This window comes from Dasypus novemcinctus, chromosome 18, assembly GCF_030445035.2.
Source record: "Dasypus novemcinctus isolate mDasNov1 chromosome 18, mDasNov1.1.hap2, whole genome shotgun sequence".
Lineage (NCBI taxonomy): Eukaryota > Metazoa > Chordata > Mammalia > Cingulata > Dasypodidae > Dasypus > Dasypus novemcinctus.
The window spans coordinates 73,913,501-73,925,318 of record NC_080690.1 but is presented as its reverse complement, the minus strand read 5'-3'; the positions used below and the strand labels follow the sequence as shown (position 1 = coordinate 73,925,318).

At 49.6% G+C, this 11,818-nt stretch overlaps 1 protein-coding gene and 1 long non-coding RNA gene across 3 annotated transcripts in view; one reads left to right on the top strand and one right to left on the bottom strand.

The window, feature by feature from the left end:
• The window catches only part of LOC101411098 (cytoplasmic tRNA 2-thiolation protein 1-like), a 19,859-nt gene extending 8,455 nt beyond the window's left edge, over window positions 1–11,404 (bottom strand). Inside the window, exons 1-2 of one of the 2 annotated variants that reach the window (XM_058279410.1) lie at window positions 5,461–11,404; window positions 1,946–2,481 (exon numbers count right to left, since the gene is read on the bottom strand). In XM_058279410.1, the coding sequence (XP_058135393.1) occupies window positions 1,946–2,481; window positions 5,461–5,621 (697 nt within the window). In that variant the 5' untranslated portion in view covers window positions 5,622–11,404. The remainder of the gene's footprint in view (window positions 1–1,945; window positions 2,482–5,460) is intronic. The other variant, XM_058279411.1, reaches the window with a different exon arrangement.
• On the top strand, window positions 6,060–11,818 carry LOC131274217 (uncharacterized). The gene is made up of 2 exons (XR_009181414.1): window positions 6,060–6,314; window positions 11,389–11,818. It is a non-coding gene; the product is annotated as an uncharacterized lncRNA (long non-coding RNA).

Here is an 11,818-nt window from a genome sequence, read left to right as displayed (position 1 = left end):
GGAAAGCAAGGTCAGAGGGATGTGACATGAGAGGGACTCAACCCACCACTGCTGGCTCTGAAAACAAGGGGCCGTGAGCCAAGGAATGCAGGCAACGTCTAGAAGCTGGAAAAGGCAGGGGGACAGATTCTCCCCTAAAGCCCTCAGAAAGAAGCACAGCCCTTCCCATATCTTGATTGTAGCCCAGTGAGACCCACATCAGATTCTAACCTACAGAGCTGTAAGATAAATATGCCTTATTTTAACCCACTAGGTTTGGGGTAGTTTGTTAGAGCAGCAATAAGAACCTAATACAGTTGTTGACAAAGTTCCTCTGAGAATGCAGATCACAGTGTTTGCACTGTCTTTCTTTAGAAAGACCATGGCGAAAGTTAGCAAATATTGACACACCAGTCACCATAAACCTGAAGCTAAATCTATATTCTGTATCTTATCAACTTGTACTGGAGTCTAGATCAGTGGTTCTCAACCACAGGTGATTTTGCAATCCAGTTGTCAGAACTGGAGAGGGTGCTACTGCCATCTAGTGGGGAGAAGCCAGGGACACGCTAAACGTTCTAAAATGCACAGGAAAGCCTCCTCAAGGAAGTATCTGGCCCCAATGCCAATAACGTTGGAGTTGAGAATCCCTGGTCTAGATGGTAGAACAGGTGGAAAACTTTGCTTTAATTTCATTTTTCTTAATAGTTCTGCTGCCTGTGACCTTGTGACCAGGTATGCTTGCTCCTGGACACTACATCTGTTTAAATAGTTAATGCATTGATTCTCTCCTTCCTCCACCCATCATGTCCCCTAGACAGCAGAAGCTGCCTCCTCCTAACTGGTCTCCTAGGCTCTATCCTTGCCCCCTCCAATCCATTCTCCTCATCACAGCCAGAGTGAGCTTGTCTAAGCAAAACTGTCTTCATGTCACGGACCTAAATGAGTCCTCTGTGGATTTCCCAATTGTCCAAAGGATGAGGTCTAAACTCACCACAGCCACAAGAGCCCATGTGAGGGGAATGTGGTTCAAAGCACACTGGTCATGCTATGGTTTCTCAAACTGGCCATACTGTCCTTTCCCTTGTAGAGGCTGTTTGCTCTGTCCCCAGTCCTTAGCCCTTCACCTTTCACCTTGGGCCTTTGGATGGCAAAAGACTTTCTTGACCGCCTCTCCACCTCATGTCACAAGATATTTACACACATATAGTCTGTGTACTTTTCTTCAGTAACATTTGAAATGGTTTGTAATGTTATATTTGAGACCTGTGCAGTGGGAGGGACTAGGTCTGCACTTGAGCAAAGTTCTATTGTCAGCCTCAGCTCCATGTTGATAATAGTGTATGTGTATTTTCTATGGTATACTCCTAACTCATCTAATTGCTCTAAGTTTATTAATATCGCATTATAAAGAGCAAGCAGAGCTGCAAAGAGGTTAAGCAATTTGCTTTGACCACACAGTTAGTTGGATCTGGCTCAGAGTGGAAGCTCAGTAATTGATGAGGTAATGGATGAAAGAAAGTATGAAAGAGTTACGGGACCTGTTTTTCTTGTTGGCCTCTCCGCACTTCCATAACTCTTTCATACTCTATCATCCATTACTTAGACATGGATTCCGAAGGGAAACGACTGGGTATCTGAGACCAAAAATGTCAGACAATTTTAAAATGTAAAGTAATAAGGACCGCCCCTCACCTACCCCTTCTACTTAGCAATCTGCATAGAACAAGATGGTGGCCAAGACCAAAAGCCTTGGTGATGCCCGGCCTGGCTCCTCCAAGCCTGTGCACTGGAGCATGCGCATATCCCCTTCCCCTTATCAGGCTCCTCCCTCTAGGGAACATGCCCAGGGCCTCCACCTTTTGGGAATGCGCTCAACTCCCCGCCAATCACCTTCCTTCTAGTTCCGCCCCGCGCACGCGTCCTGTTCCCTCCAACTAGCCGAGCCGCGTGCGCACGCGCTCACCGGTCACGATGTGCGTGGCGCCCACGAGGCGCGCCCCTTCCTCCAGCGCGCGGCGCCGCAGCACCCCGCAGAAGGTGCAGCAGTTGCGGCTGCGGCCGGAGCCGGCCGTGCTGCGGGCCACGGCGTCCATCGTCCAGCCGCCGAAGAGGTCTGCGTAGGCCACGATGGTGAGCGGCAGGTCCCAGCGCGCCGCCTGGCGCCGCACGGCCGCCAGCGCCACGTCCCGGTAGCCGCCGATGCCCTCGTCGACCGCCACGAGGCGCAGCGAGATGCGCAGGCGCGGGGCGAGCTCGCGGAGCACGTGCGCGAGCACCGTGGAGTCCTTGCCCCCCGAGGCGCCCACGGCCACGACGGCGCCGGGCGGCAGCAGGCGGCCCGCGAGCACCGTGTGCAGCACCTCGGCCTCGAAGGCGGCGCAGAAGCAGGCGCCGCACAGCGCGCGTCCGGAGCGGGGGCGGCGGAGGGCGGCGCGGGCCGTGTGGCAGGAGGCGCAGGGCGGGGCCGGCATCGCGGTGGTCCCGGGCAGGAGCGGGCGGCTTCAGGGGGGTAAGAGAGAGATAGCGGGTTATGCCCAGGATGAGGCCAGCGGTTGCCACTTCCGGAACCTGCTTGGATTTTACCCATCCTCGGGGATGGGGATGCTTCTTAGGGGCTGGTGTCACCACTTGGGTCAAGGTCACCCCTATTAACAGCCCGGATCAGAGGGACTGGGGTGCATAGTGCCTTCTCATGGGAGGTTGGCTCAATCCCTAGTGAAAGAGGGCCTTGGACAGAGGGAGGCCCCAGGGCTGTGCAGAGCTTTGGATGGTCCAGCGACTCTGAAGGACAGAGGGAGGCCGCTCAGAGAAAGGGGATAAGCTGGAAAGGGCAATTGGATTGCACTGTTTGGGGTGGGAGTGAGGCACTAACTCCAGGAATGGGTGAGAAATGCGTCCTCCAAAAGGCAGGGTGATGCCTCTCCCTCAGAAACTCAGAGGCGGCCTGGGTCACACCTGCAAGGAGGCGGGCCAGGGTGGTTCCCTGTTTTGGGGTGTGGGTGGGCAGACCTCCAGGATTGAACTCAACCCTGCTCTGGTGTCAGAATCTCCCACCCTGGGTCTGTGGCCTCATGACCTGAATCGATCCTTCCTTATGTCTCCTCACCCCTTCCAGTCCTGCACAGTCCTCACTCTTCAATCCTGCCTGCCAAGCCAACTCATAAAGTTCCCCCAGGCTCAGCTCTCCCCCTTCCCAGGCCCAGCCACCACTGTCACCAGCTGGGACTGCTCTGCTAGTCTCCAAACCAGTCAGAGCAGGTCACACTGCTTCTAGAATTTTCCACAACGTGGGGGAATTATTTTATATGACTGTATAAGGGAAGGAACCAGTTCCACTCAGACGTCAACCAGGCATCTTAAAACCCTAATTCCTGATTTCTTCCCCTAAATGGGCCTCTCCTACAGTAAAGGGCAGCTCCATCCTTGCAGCTGCTCAGGCGAGAAGCCCTAGACTCAGGATCCTGGGCTGCTCCTTCTCACCACTCTTCTCACTCTTTATGTGGGCGACTAAATCATCATGTCCAGCCTGATCTTGCCCCCAAGTACCCAAGCAGAAGGCAGCACATCCCTTTGACTTGAGCTTCAAGAAGTTCAGAATCACTGTCTCCATGATTGCCACCATGGTCTGAGCACTGCCTCCCTCCTGGGCTATTGCAGCAGGCTCCTCAGTGCTATCCCTCCTTTCCCTGGTCCCATGCCGTAGACACACACTATTCTCCACAGAACCAGCAAGATCCTGCCAAGTACCTTCTCAAAATCTCCCCATGCATCTCATCTTGCTGTAATGAATGACCTATGAGGCCCCAACATGCTTGGTTTCTTCTTTCCTCTGACCTCATCCTCTACCCCATTCTCCTTCGCCCACCCAGACCTCTACTCTCAAACCCCTCAGGAACACTCCTGCCTGGAGGGCTTTGCACTGGCTGGTCCCTCTGCCCAGCAAGAGCAGTTCTCAGGACCCATCTACCATGACCCTTGGCCACATCTTCACAGCTGAGCAGAGCCTGTGTAAAACCTTTTCTCCCTTTGGCTTTTAACACCATCCTCTTGGCTCTCCCGGGTTTTCTTCTGCCACTCAGTCTCTTTTGGGGAGCCTCTTCCTCTACCTGCCTCCACATGGTCAACACCTCCCCTTCTCATTCTCCTCGTGGGTAATTCTGAAACACAACATCTACCCAGGCTGGTCCCGCGAATGCCCCACTGTGGATCCCTGCTGGGGTGTCTCTCAGACCCTGAATGTCCAGATTGAGCATGTCCCCCCTCCTCCCAGGCTGAAACCTATTGCCAAGCTGTTCCCTGTCCTGAGAGAACCATCACCAACCACCCAGCTCCTCTGCAGGACAGGACGTAAAGTCACCCTGGACTCACCTCTCCTCACCCCCTAAATCTACAGTCACCTAGTCTTGCTGAAAACTGGCCTTTGTTCCCTATCCTGAGCTCTTGGGAGTTTGAGGCCCTCCAGTCTGTCCCCGCCCTCCCCCCCCCCAGGTTGCAGCAGGTCTCCCACCTCCCCACACCTTTGGCCAGTCTCTTTCCATTGCCTGGAACACTCTTCCCCCAACATTGTGCATGCCTAACTCTTACCTTCAGGCCTCAGCTTGAACTTTCATTCATTCTTTCATTTATTCATTCATTCTGCAAATAGCCACTGAGTGCTTCCTTTGTGCCCGACATGCTCCTGGCACTGAGGACACAGCAGTGAACAAGAAAACATGGCACCAGCATTCTAGTGGAGCCAACCCCTGGATAAGCAAGTAAATAACCAAAATGCCTTCCAAATACAAGAAGTAACATGAAGGGATTACCCTCAGCGATGTGCTTGTGAGGGAACAGGGATTATGTTACTTTTGTTCGAGATCGAGTTCATAGCAAACACAAAAGACTTGAAGAGCAAGGCCTGTCTGTATTCACTTGGTAAGTGCATTGCGGCCAAAGACCAGAGAGGGACAGAGGATGCTTGGATGGCAGGGTGAGGAGCTTGGATTTCATTCTGGAGGTGATGGGAACCACTAGAAAGTTGTAAGCTACGGAATGGCAGGATCTGATACATATTTGAACAGGACCGCTCCGGCGTGTGTGAATAGACTGCAGGGGGCGGGAGTAGCAAGGGCAGAAACAGTCAGAAAACTCCTGCTAATCCATGTGCGTAATAAGGGTGGCTCAAACCAAAGTGGAAGCAGTAGAGATGGAGAGAAGTGTTCAGCTTTAGAATATATTCTGTGGGCGATGGCGCTCACACAAGACTCGGTTTAGGAAACAGGACTCGGATAACGTCAAGGTTGTGTCCTGAGCACCTGGAATGATAGTGGGGCCACCGGGAGGGAGATAAGGAAGGGACAGAAGGGGAAAAACTGTAAGAGGGGTAGAGTGAGCGCAGAGACGTTTGGACGTGTTAGATTTGAGGTCCTGTGCTCTGGAAAGTCTAAGTCCTGGACTGGGTCTGGCGCTACCTCTGGGCTCCCACTGTCTTGAGCTCACCTCAGCCCCAGACAGAGGAAGGGGCGTTCCCGCCGCACCCAGATTGGGCAGCGGGAGCAACGCGGAGTCGGGCGACAGCGCAGTCTCCGCAACGTGTCGGCAGGGCCAACAGCTGCCCTGGAGGCCGCTGGGCGTTGAGGGGTCGCGGGGAGGAGTGCCATCGCTCCAGGGACGTCTACCGGGCTCCGTGGGAGAGCAACCCGGAGACCCGCAGCCCCTACGCAGCACCGCGACCGAGGCCCGTGATCGGGAGGGGACGCTCACCTGCGCGGAAGCTCACCTGCGCGGAAGGCGATGCTGGCAGGTCCTGGCAGTAGGGAAAAGCGGAAGTGAGTGGAAGGACTACGGCTCCCAGGAGGCCCTGGGGCCGCCCGCCTACAGCTCCCAGGAATCTGTGCGGCGGCTCGGCCCACTGCGTTAGCTGCTCTCGGAGCGGCAGGGCAGGCCCAGACCAGCGGTCCTCGCGGCGACCGCAGGCCCCCCACCGCAGCTCCCAGAATGCTCTCGGCCGGCGCGTCTGGGCCCTCCACCGCTGTGCGCCGGCACGTGAGGCTTCGTGCGGCCTATTCCGGAGAGGAAATGGTTGCGGCCGCCTCTTATGTTGTGGGAGCGTGATGGGGTTTTGTGGTGCGGATGGGAAGACTGCGGAGGGTGTGGACGTTGGGCGGAGCCCAAGGTTGGGGTGCCGGGTGGGTTGCCCGCAAAGTGCGTGCCCACCCCGAGAGGGCCTTGCGGGCTGGGGTCTCTGCGCAAGCGCGGACCTAGCGTCGCGGCCGGGCGCTCTTGACTGCCGCGGTCAGTTACTGTCCAGGCGACTACGCCGCCTGCTAGATGCACTTGAGGACCGAGCGCAGGTGAGACCCTGAGACGCCGGGCTCCCCAAGGAGGGCGTAAGCTTCAGGAGCAAGGAACGGAGCCCCGCCCTCCGACATCCCAACCCTCAACCTCCGGGCCTCCCTGCTCCCTCTACTGCTTAATGTAGTCTGAGATCCTCTTGTTTTTACCCTTGTGAGGCCCTTGATAAGGGAGGGTTGAGGGTGAAAGAGGGTGTGTGAGTCTATCCTGAGGGTTGAACCCTTGGGGCGCATTCATTTAACTGTTACTTCTGGAGGCGTTTTGTGTGCCAGACCCGAGTGTGTCGGGCTTAGCCGGGGAGATAGGGATGATAAAGCTTATTTTTTATGTTTTTTTAATGTAACATTACTTGTGATGTATTAACTTTAATTAAAAAATTTTGGTTGGTCTCCCGAGCCTGATTGGTACCAGGTGCTACTTGCGGGGGCGGGGATGGGAGTAACAGCACTTGAGAAGCAGGGAACTTGTGCCAGGCGTTGCCTTTCACTCTCCATGCACGATCTGTTTTCTTATCTGTAAATAGGAGGTAATGTCTGCTTCTGTAATATGGAAAGTGTTAATGTTTAGTGTTTTCATTTCATTTAATCCTCTTAATCAGGAGGGACTTCCTTTTCTGGCACTGGCATAAATTTTCGTTGTGTTTTTTTTGTTGTTGTTATTTACAGTTTTCTTTGTAAGCAAGCAGGTAAGATGGGAGTTTCAGGAGCTCAGGCAACGTACAGTCTTAAGTCAGTGGTTCTCAAGGCTGAAGTGGGGTGGAATTTTGCCCCCCACCCCCGGCAGCATGTCTAAGATCTTTTTGGCTGCCACAAGGCTGGGCGGTGGGGGAGGGTGGTATTGGCATCTAGTAGGTAGAGGCCAGGGATGCTCCTAAACATACAATGCACTGGATGGCCCCTACCCCTACTACAGAGAATTATATCTGGCCCAAAATGGCAACAGTGCTGCAGTTAAAAACCTGGCGGAAGAGAATCTTTTGTCCTCTGGTGTTCCACCCCAAAACTATAGCAACAACGTTCAGTTTATGTTGATTTTAGTACACTACTTTGGAAGTTTTGTCATTTAAATAATGTAAGCAGATCTGAATGCCACTTGCATATTTTTTTTTTGGTGGAAAATTAGTAAAAAGAGGTTTTGCCCCAAACCGGACATCAGTGAAGAATATGCTCAAGCCAGCCTATCTGGGCGAATCCCTCCTTCACTTTATTAGTTGTGTGACTATGAGGAAGTGGCTTATCTTTCTGTGTTTCAGTGTCCTCATCTATTAAATGGGAATGATAACAGCAGGCCCCTAGAAAGTGCTCTAAAAAGGATGTGTTCTGGCTCTTTACGACACCTCCCTTGGGCAACACTGATTACAGTATTGAGATCCAGTCATGGCCTGAGGCAAGTACCCTGGGCAGATCCTTCTAGTACTCAGGGACTACATTCACTAGTGAGCCAGCACTGTTTGGGTAGAGGTTTCTCCATGGAACTTCTCTGCAAATACTTTCATTTTTTGCAACATGTTAATACTCTGGGGAAATGACCAGCTAGGTGTTAGAGGCCCTCTGGAGACGGCATATGACTTGTTCTCTTCACTTACAGCGGAAAGGTCAAGTCCTTAAGCCTGGTGTTTGTGACCTGAGACCTGCCTGTTTTTCAGCCTCATCTCCCACCACCAAAACACTGGCAGGTGCCCAAATTTGCCAGCGAAATAACTTTTTCTGCCAAGTGTTTGCAGATTCTGTCCCCTCTCCCTGGAAGATGCCTCACACTCACCTGTATTTTTCTTTTCTTTTTCTTTTATTATTTTTTTTTAAGGAGATACCAAGGATTGAACCCAGGTTCTCATTATGTGGGAAGCGGGAGCTCCACCACTGAGCTATATCCGCTCCCTGACACCCACCTATATTGATTTCAATTTTTCAGCCTGATAGCCACTTGGACATGTTCCTCTAGGAAGCCTACAGGACCTCCCTACCCTGGGCTAGCAGGCCTTTTCTGGGGTCCCAAAGCTCTATCACCTCAGGCTGTGACTGTGTCTGTTTCAGTGTCTCTCTTCCCTTCAGGTTTTTTTTTTTTTCCTGAGATACCAGGCATTCAACCTCAGACCTCATACATGGGAAGCTGGCACTCAACCATTGAGCTATACCTGCTCCCTTTTTTTTCTCCTTTCCTTGAGGTTTTCAGCTCCTTGAGGGAGGGATTGGGTTGGATTCTAATTTGCATCCCCAGCATCACTGGGGAGAAGGCCTGGTACAGAGCAGGCAATGTGTTCAAGGTCCTTTCTGATGTGCTCCTAGTTTGCTTCTTTTCTGTCTCTTACTGTTACCACTACCTCCAATAAACACAAAGCTCAAGTAGAGGAAAGTACTGCGGTGAGATGTGATGACAGAGGCTCTGGAGCCGCAATGCCTGGGTCAGATTGGGGGGCTCCCATCTCCTTCCTTTTTGACCGTAGATTAGTCACCTTTCAGACTGAGACCTTATTACCTCAGCTCTAGGTAGAGGTAATAGCACAATCCTCATAAGTTTAAAGCAATGGCTCTCAACTGGGTGATGTTGCCCCACCCCTGGAGACGTTTGGCAATGTCGGAGAGCATTTTTGGTTGTCAACTTTGGGAGATTGTGCAAGTACTGGCATCCAGTGCATAGAGGCCAGAAATGTTACCAAATCTACAATATATAGACCAGCCCCCACAACAAAGAATTACTTGGCCCCAAATGTCAAAAGTGCTGAGGTTGAAAAACCCTGGGTTAGAGAATGAGAAAAGGTTTCGTTGAGTGCTTACCTCTGCCCAGAATGCCCTTCCTTTTGGCATGAGCTGAACACCTCTTATTCATCAGGACCTCCTCGGAAGGCTGCCTCTGCAGGGAAGCCTTCCCTGACCACTACTCTTCTCATCCCCCATTACACACTTACCCAGGTAGTGAAAAGAACTTTGTTGTCAGACTCAGAGGGCTGGACCTAAATTCAGGGTCTTGTCTTAGACTGGAGTGACTTTAGGTAAAGTGGTTTCTCTCTGTCTCAGTGTCCTTATTTATGAAATCAAAGGGTGACTTTGAGGATGAAATGGGCCAGCACTGGGTACATTTTTGCTTAATATCGGTCCTCTCTTTGTGGAATATATTAGTCAATACAACCTAACAGTTTAGCCTTTTAGAAATCAGTCTGTTAATAAGATCTGTTGTGGAAAGAATAGGAAATAGCAAAATTGTCTATTACCAGGAGAATGAAAAAGAAAAAAGGTGTTAATGTGTTATTTACAAGAGGCCTACATCTAATGCATAAGGACACAAAAAGTTTGAAAATAAAAGGAAAATAATCCAAAGAAATCCAAGTGTAGATACATTAACCACCAGACAAAACAGAATTTGAGTCAGAAAGCACTATTAGTAACAAAGAGTATTATCTCAAATGAAAAGAAATAACTAGGATGATAAAACAGTCCTAAACTTGGATGCACCTGACAACATAGCCTCAAAATAAATGAAACCAAAATTAACAGGATGACAAGAGATTGACACACAAGTAGTATGTGATTTTTTTTTGAAGTTTTTTTATTTTTTATTTCTCTCCCCTCCCCCCCCCCACCAGTTGTCTGCTTTCTGTGTCCATTCGCTGTGTTTTCTTCTGTGTCCACTTGTATTCTTGTCAGCAGCACTGGGAATCTGTGTCTCTTTGTTGTGTTATCCTGCTGTGTCAGCTCTCTGTGTGTGTGACCATTCCTGGGCAGGCTGCACTTTTTTTTGCACTGGGCAGCTCTCCTTAAGGGGCACATTCCTTGCGCTTGGGGCTTCCCTATGCAGGGGACACCACTACGCAGGGGACACCCCTGTGCGGCACGACACTCCTTGCACGCATCAGCACTTCGTGTGGACTGGCTCATCACACGGGTCAGGAGGCCCTGGGTTTGAACCTTGGACCTCCCATGTGGTAGGCAGAAGCCCTATCTGTTGGGCCAAATCCGCTTCCCCAGTGTGATATTTTAACATCTCAAGCAGACAGAACATTGTAAAACTATGGGAAATTTTAATACTACTAACAAGTTGAACTAATGGACATAAATGGAAACCTACCCCCATTAATTAGAGAATACACATTTTTCCAGGCACACATGAAATGTTTATAGATGTTCTAGATGTGGCTTTCTGTTATGGTAGCCATTGGCCACACTTGGCTGTTGAGCACTTGAATTGTGGTTTATCTGAATTGAAATGTGTGGGAAACAAAGGCATGTTTCCTTAAAGTAAGTTACTTCTTTGCCTACTAAAATATGCTGTTTCCGTGGCTACGCGTGCAGGTCACAGTTTATCAGGAGGCAGTGTACTTTCAGGTGGAACGGAGCAACTTGGGCAACAAGATTTTAAGCATGTTTCTTGACAATATAATAGAACAGTGAGATTATGTACTTTAAGTTATAACCCTGTAGTTCCAGTACACCAAAAATATATTTATTAATTATTATAGGAGGTAATGGGTATAGCTAACTAGGATAATTGCTTGCTCTCTTGATCGCTTCAGGTATAAAGGAAAGCCCCTGAGACCAATAAACTTGTCTGATGAGTCTGTGCTCTCAGACTCCCTGATCCCATCTTTCTTTTTGTCTTTCATTCCCAATACCCTTCGGGTCGACGATTCTGACAGAAATGTGCTTCAAGTGTAAAATACAACCAGACTCAAAGCCTTAACATTAAATACATATATAAGAAATATCTCACTAAAATTTTATGTTGGAGTTTTTTTAAAAAAGAAGCTTTAAATTACATAAACGTTATATTGAAAGTGTTGAAATTTTAATAATTTTGATATTTGGGTTACATGAAGTACTAAATTGCACCTTCTTGATGGTAGACATTGTAAATGTAATTAATGTCACTGAATTTTAAATGTGGTTAAAATGGCAAGTTCTACATTACATCCATGTTACCACAATTTAAAAATATTAACTGCACCTGTTTATTTTTACCTTTTTAATATGGCTACTAGAAAAGTTAAAATTACATATGTGGTATGCATTATATTTCTATTGAACTGCAGTTCTGTCCATAACCAAGTCTCAACAAAGCGAAATTGCCCTGTTCCCCTAGGCCAAGACCGTAAAAAGAAGCTTAACAATGGAAGAAATTGTATCATTGATGTGGAGACAGTGGCCACGGGATTGCTGAGGGCAGAGAGAGGGAGGAAGAGGTGTGATATGGGGCTTTTTTGGGACTTGGAGTTGTCCTCAGTGATTTGCAGGGACAGATGCAGGACGCTGTTTATTCTGCTGTAACCCATTGGATGGACTGGGGGAGAGTGTGAACTACAATGTATGCTATGGTCCGTGTGGTGTGGCACTGCTCTAGGGTGTATCATCAAATGCAATGAATGTGCCTCACTGATGAAAGGGCGTTTGTTGTGGGAAGAGCAGGGGTGGGGACCTCATGTCTTTTAAAGTGACATTTTGTGTGATTTATTTATCTTTTTAAAAAAATAGACAACAAAAACAAAGCTTAATAAAGTTTACTTCTAATCCAA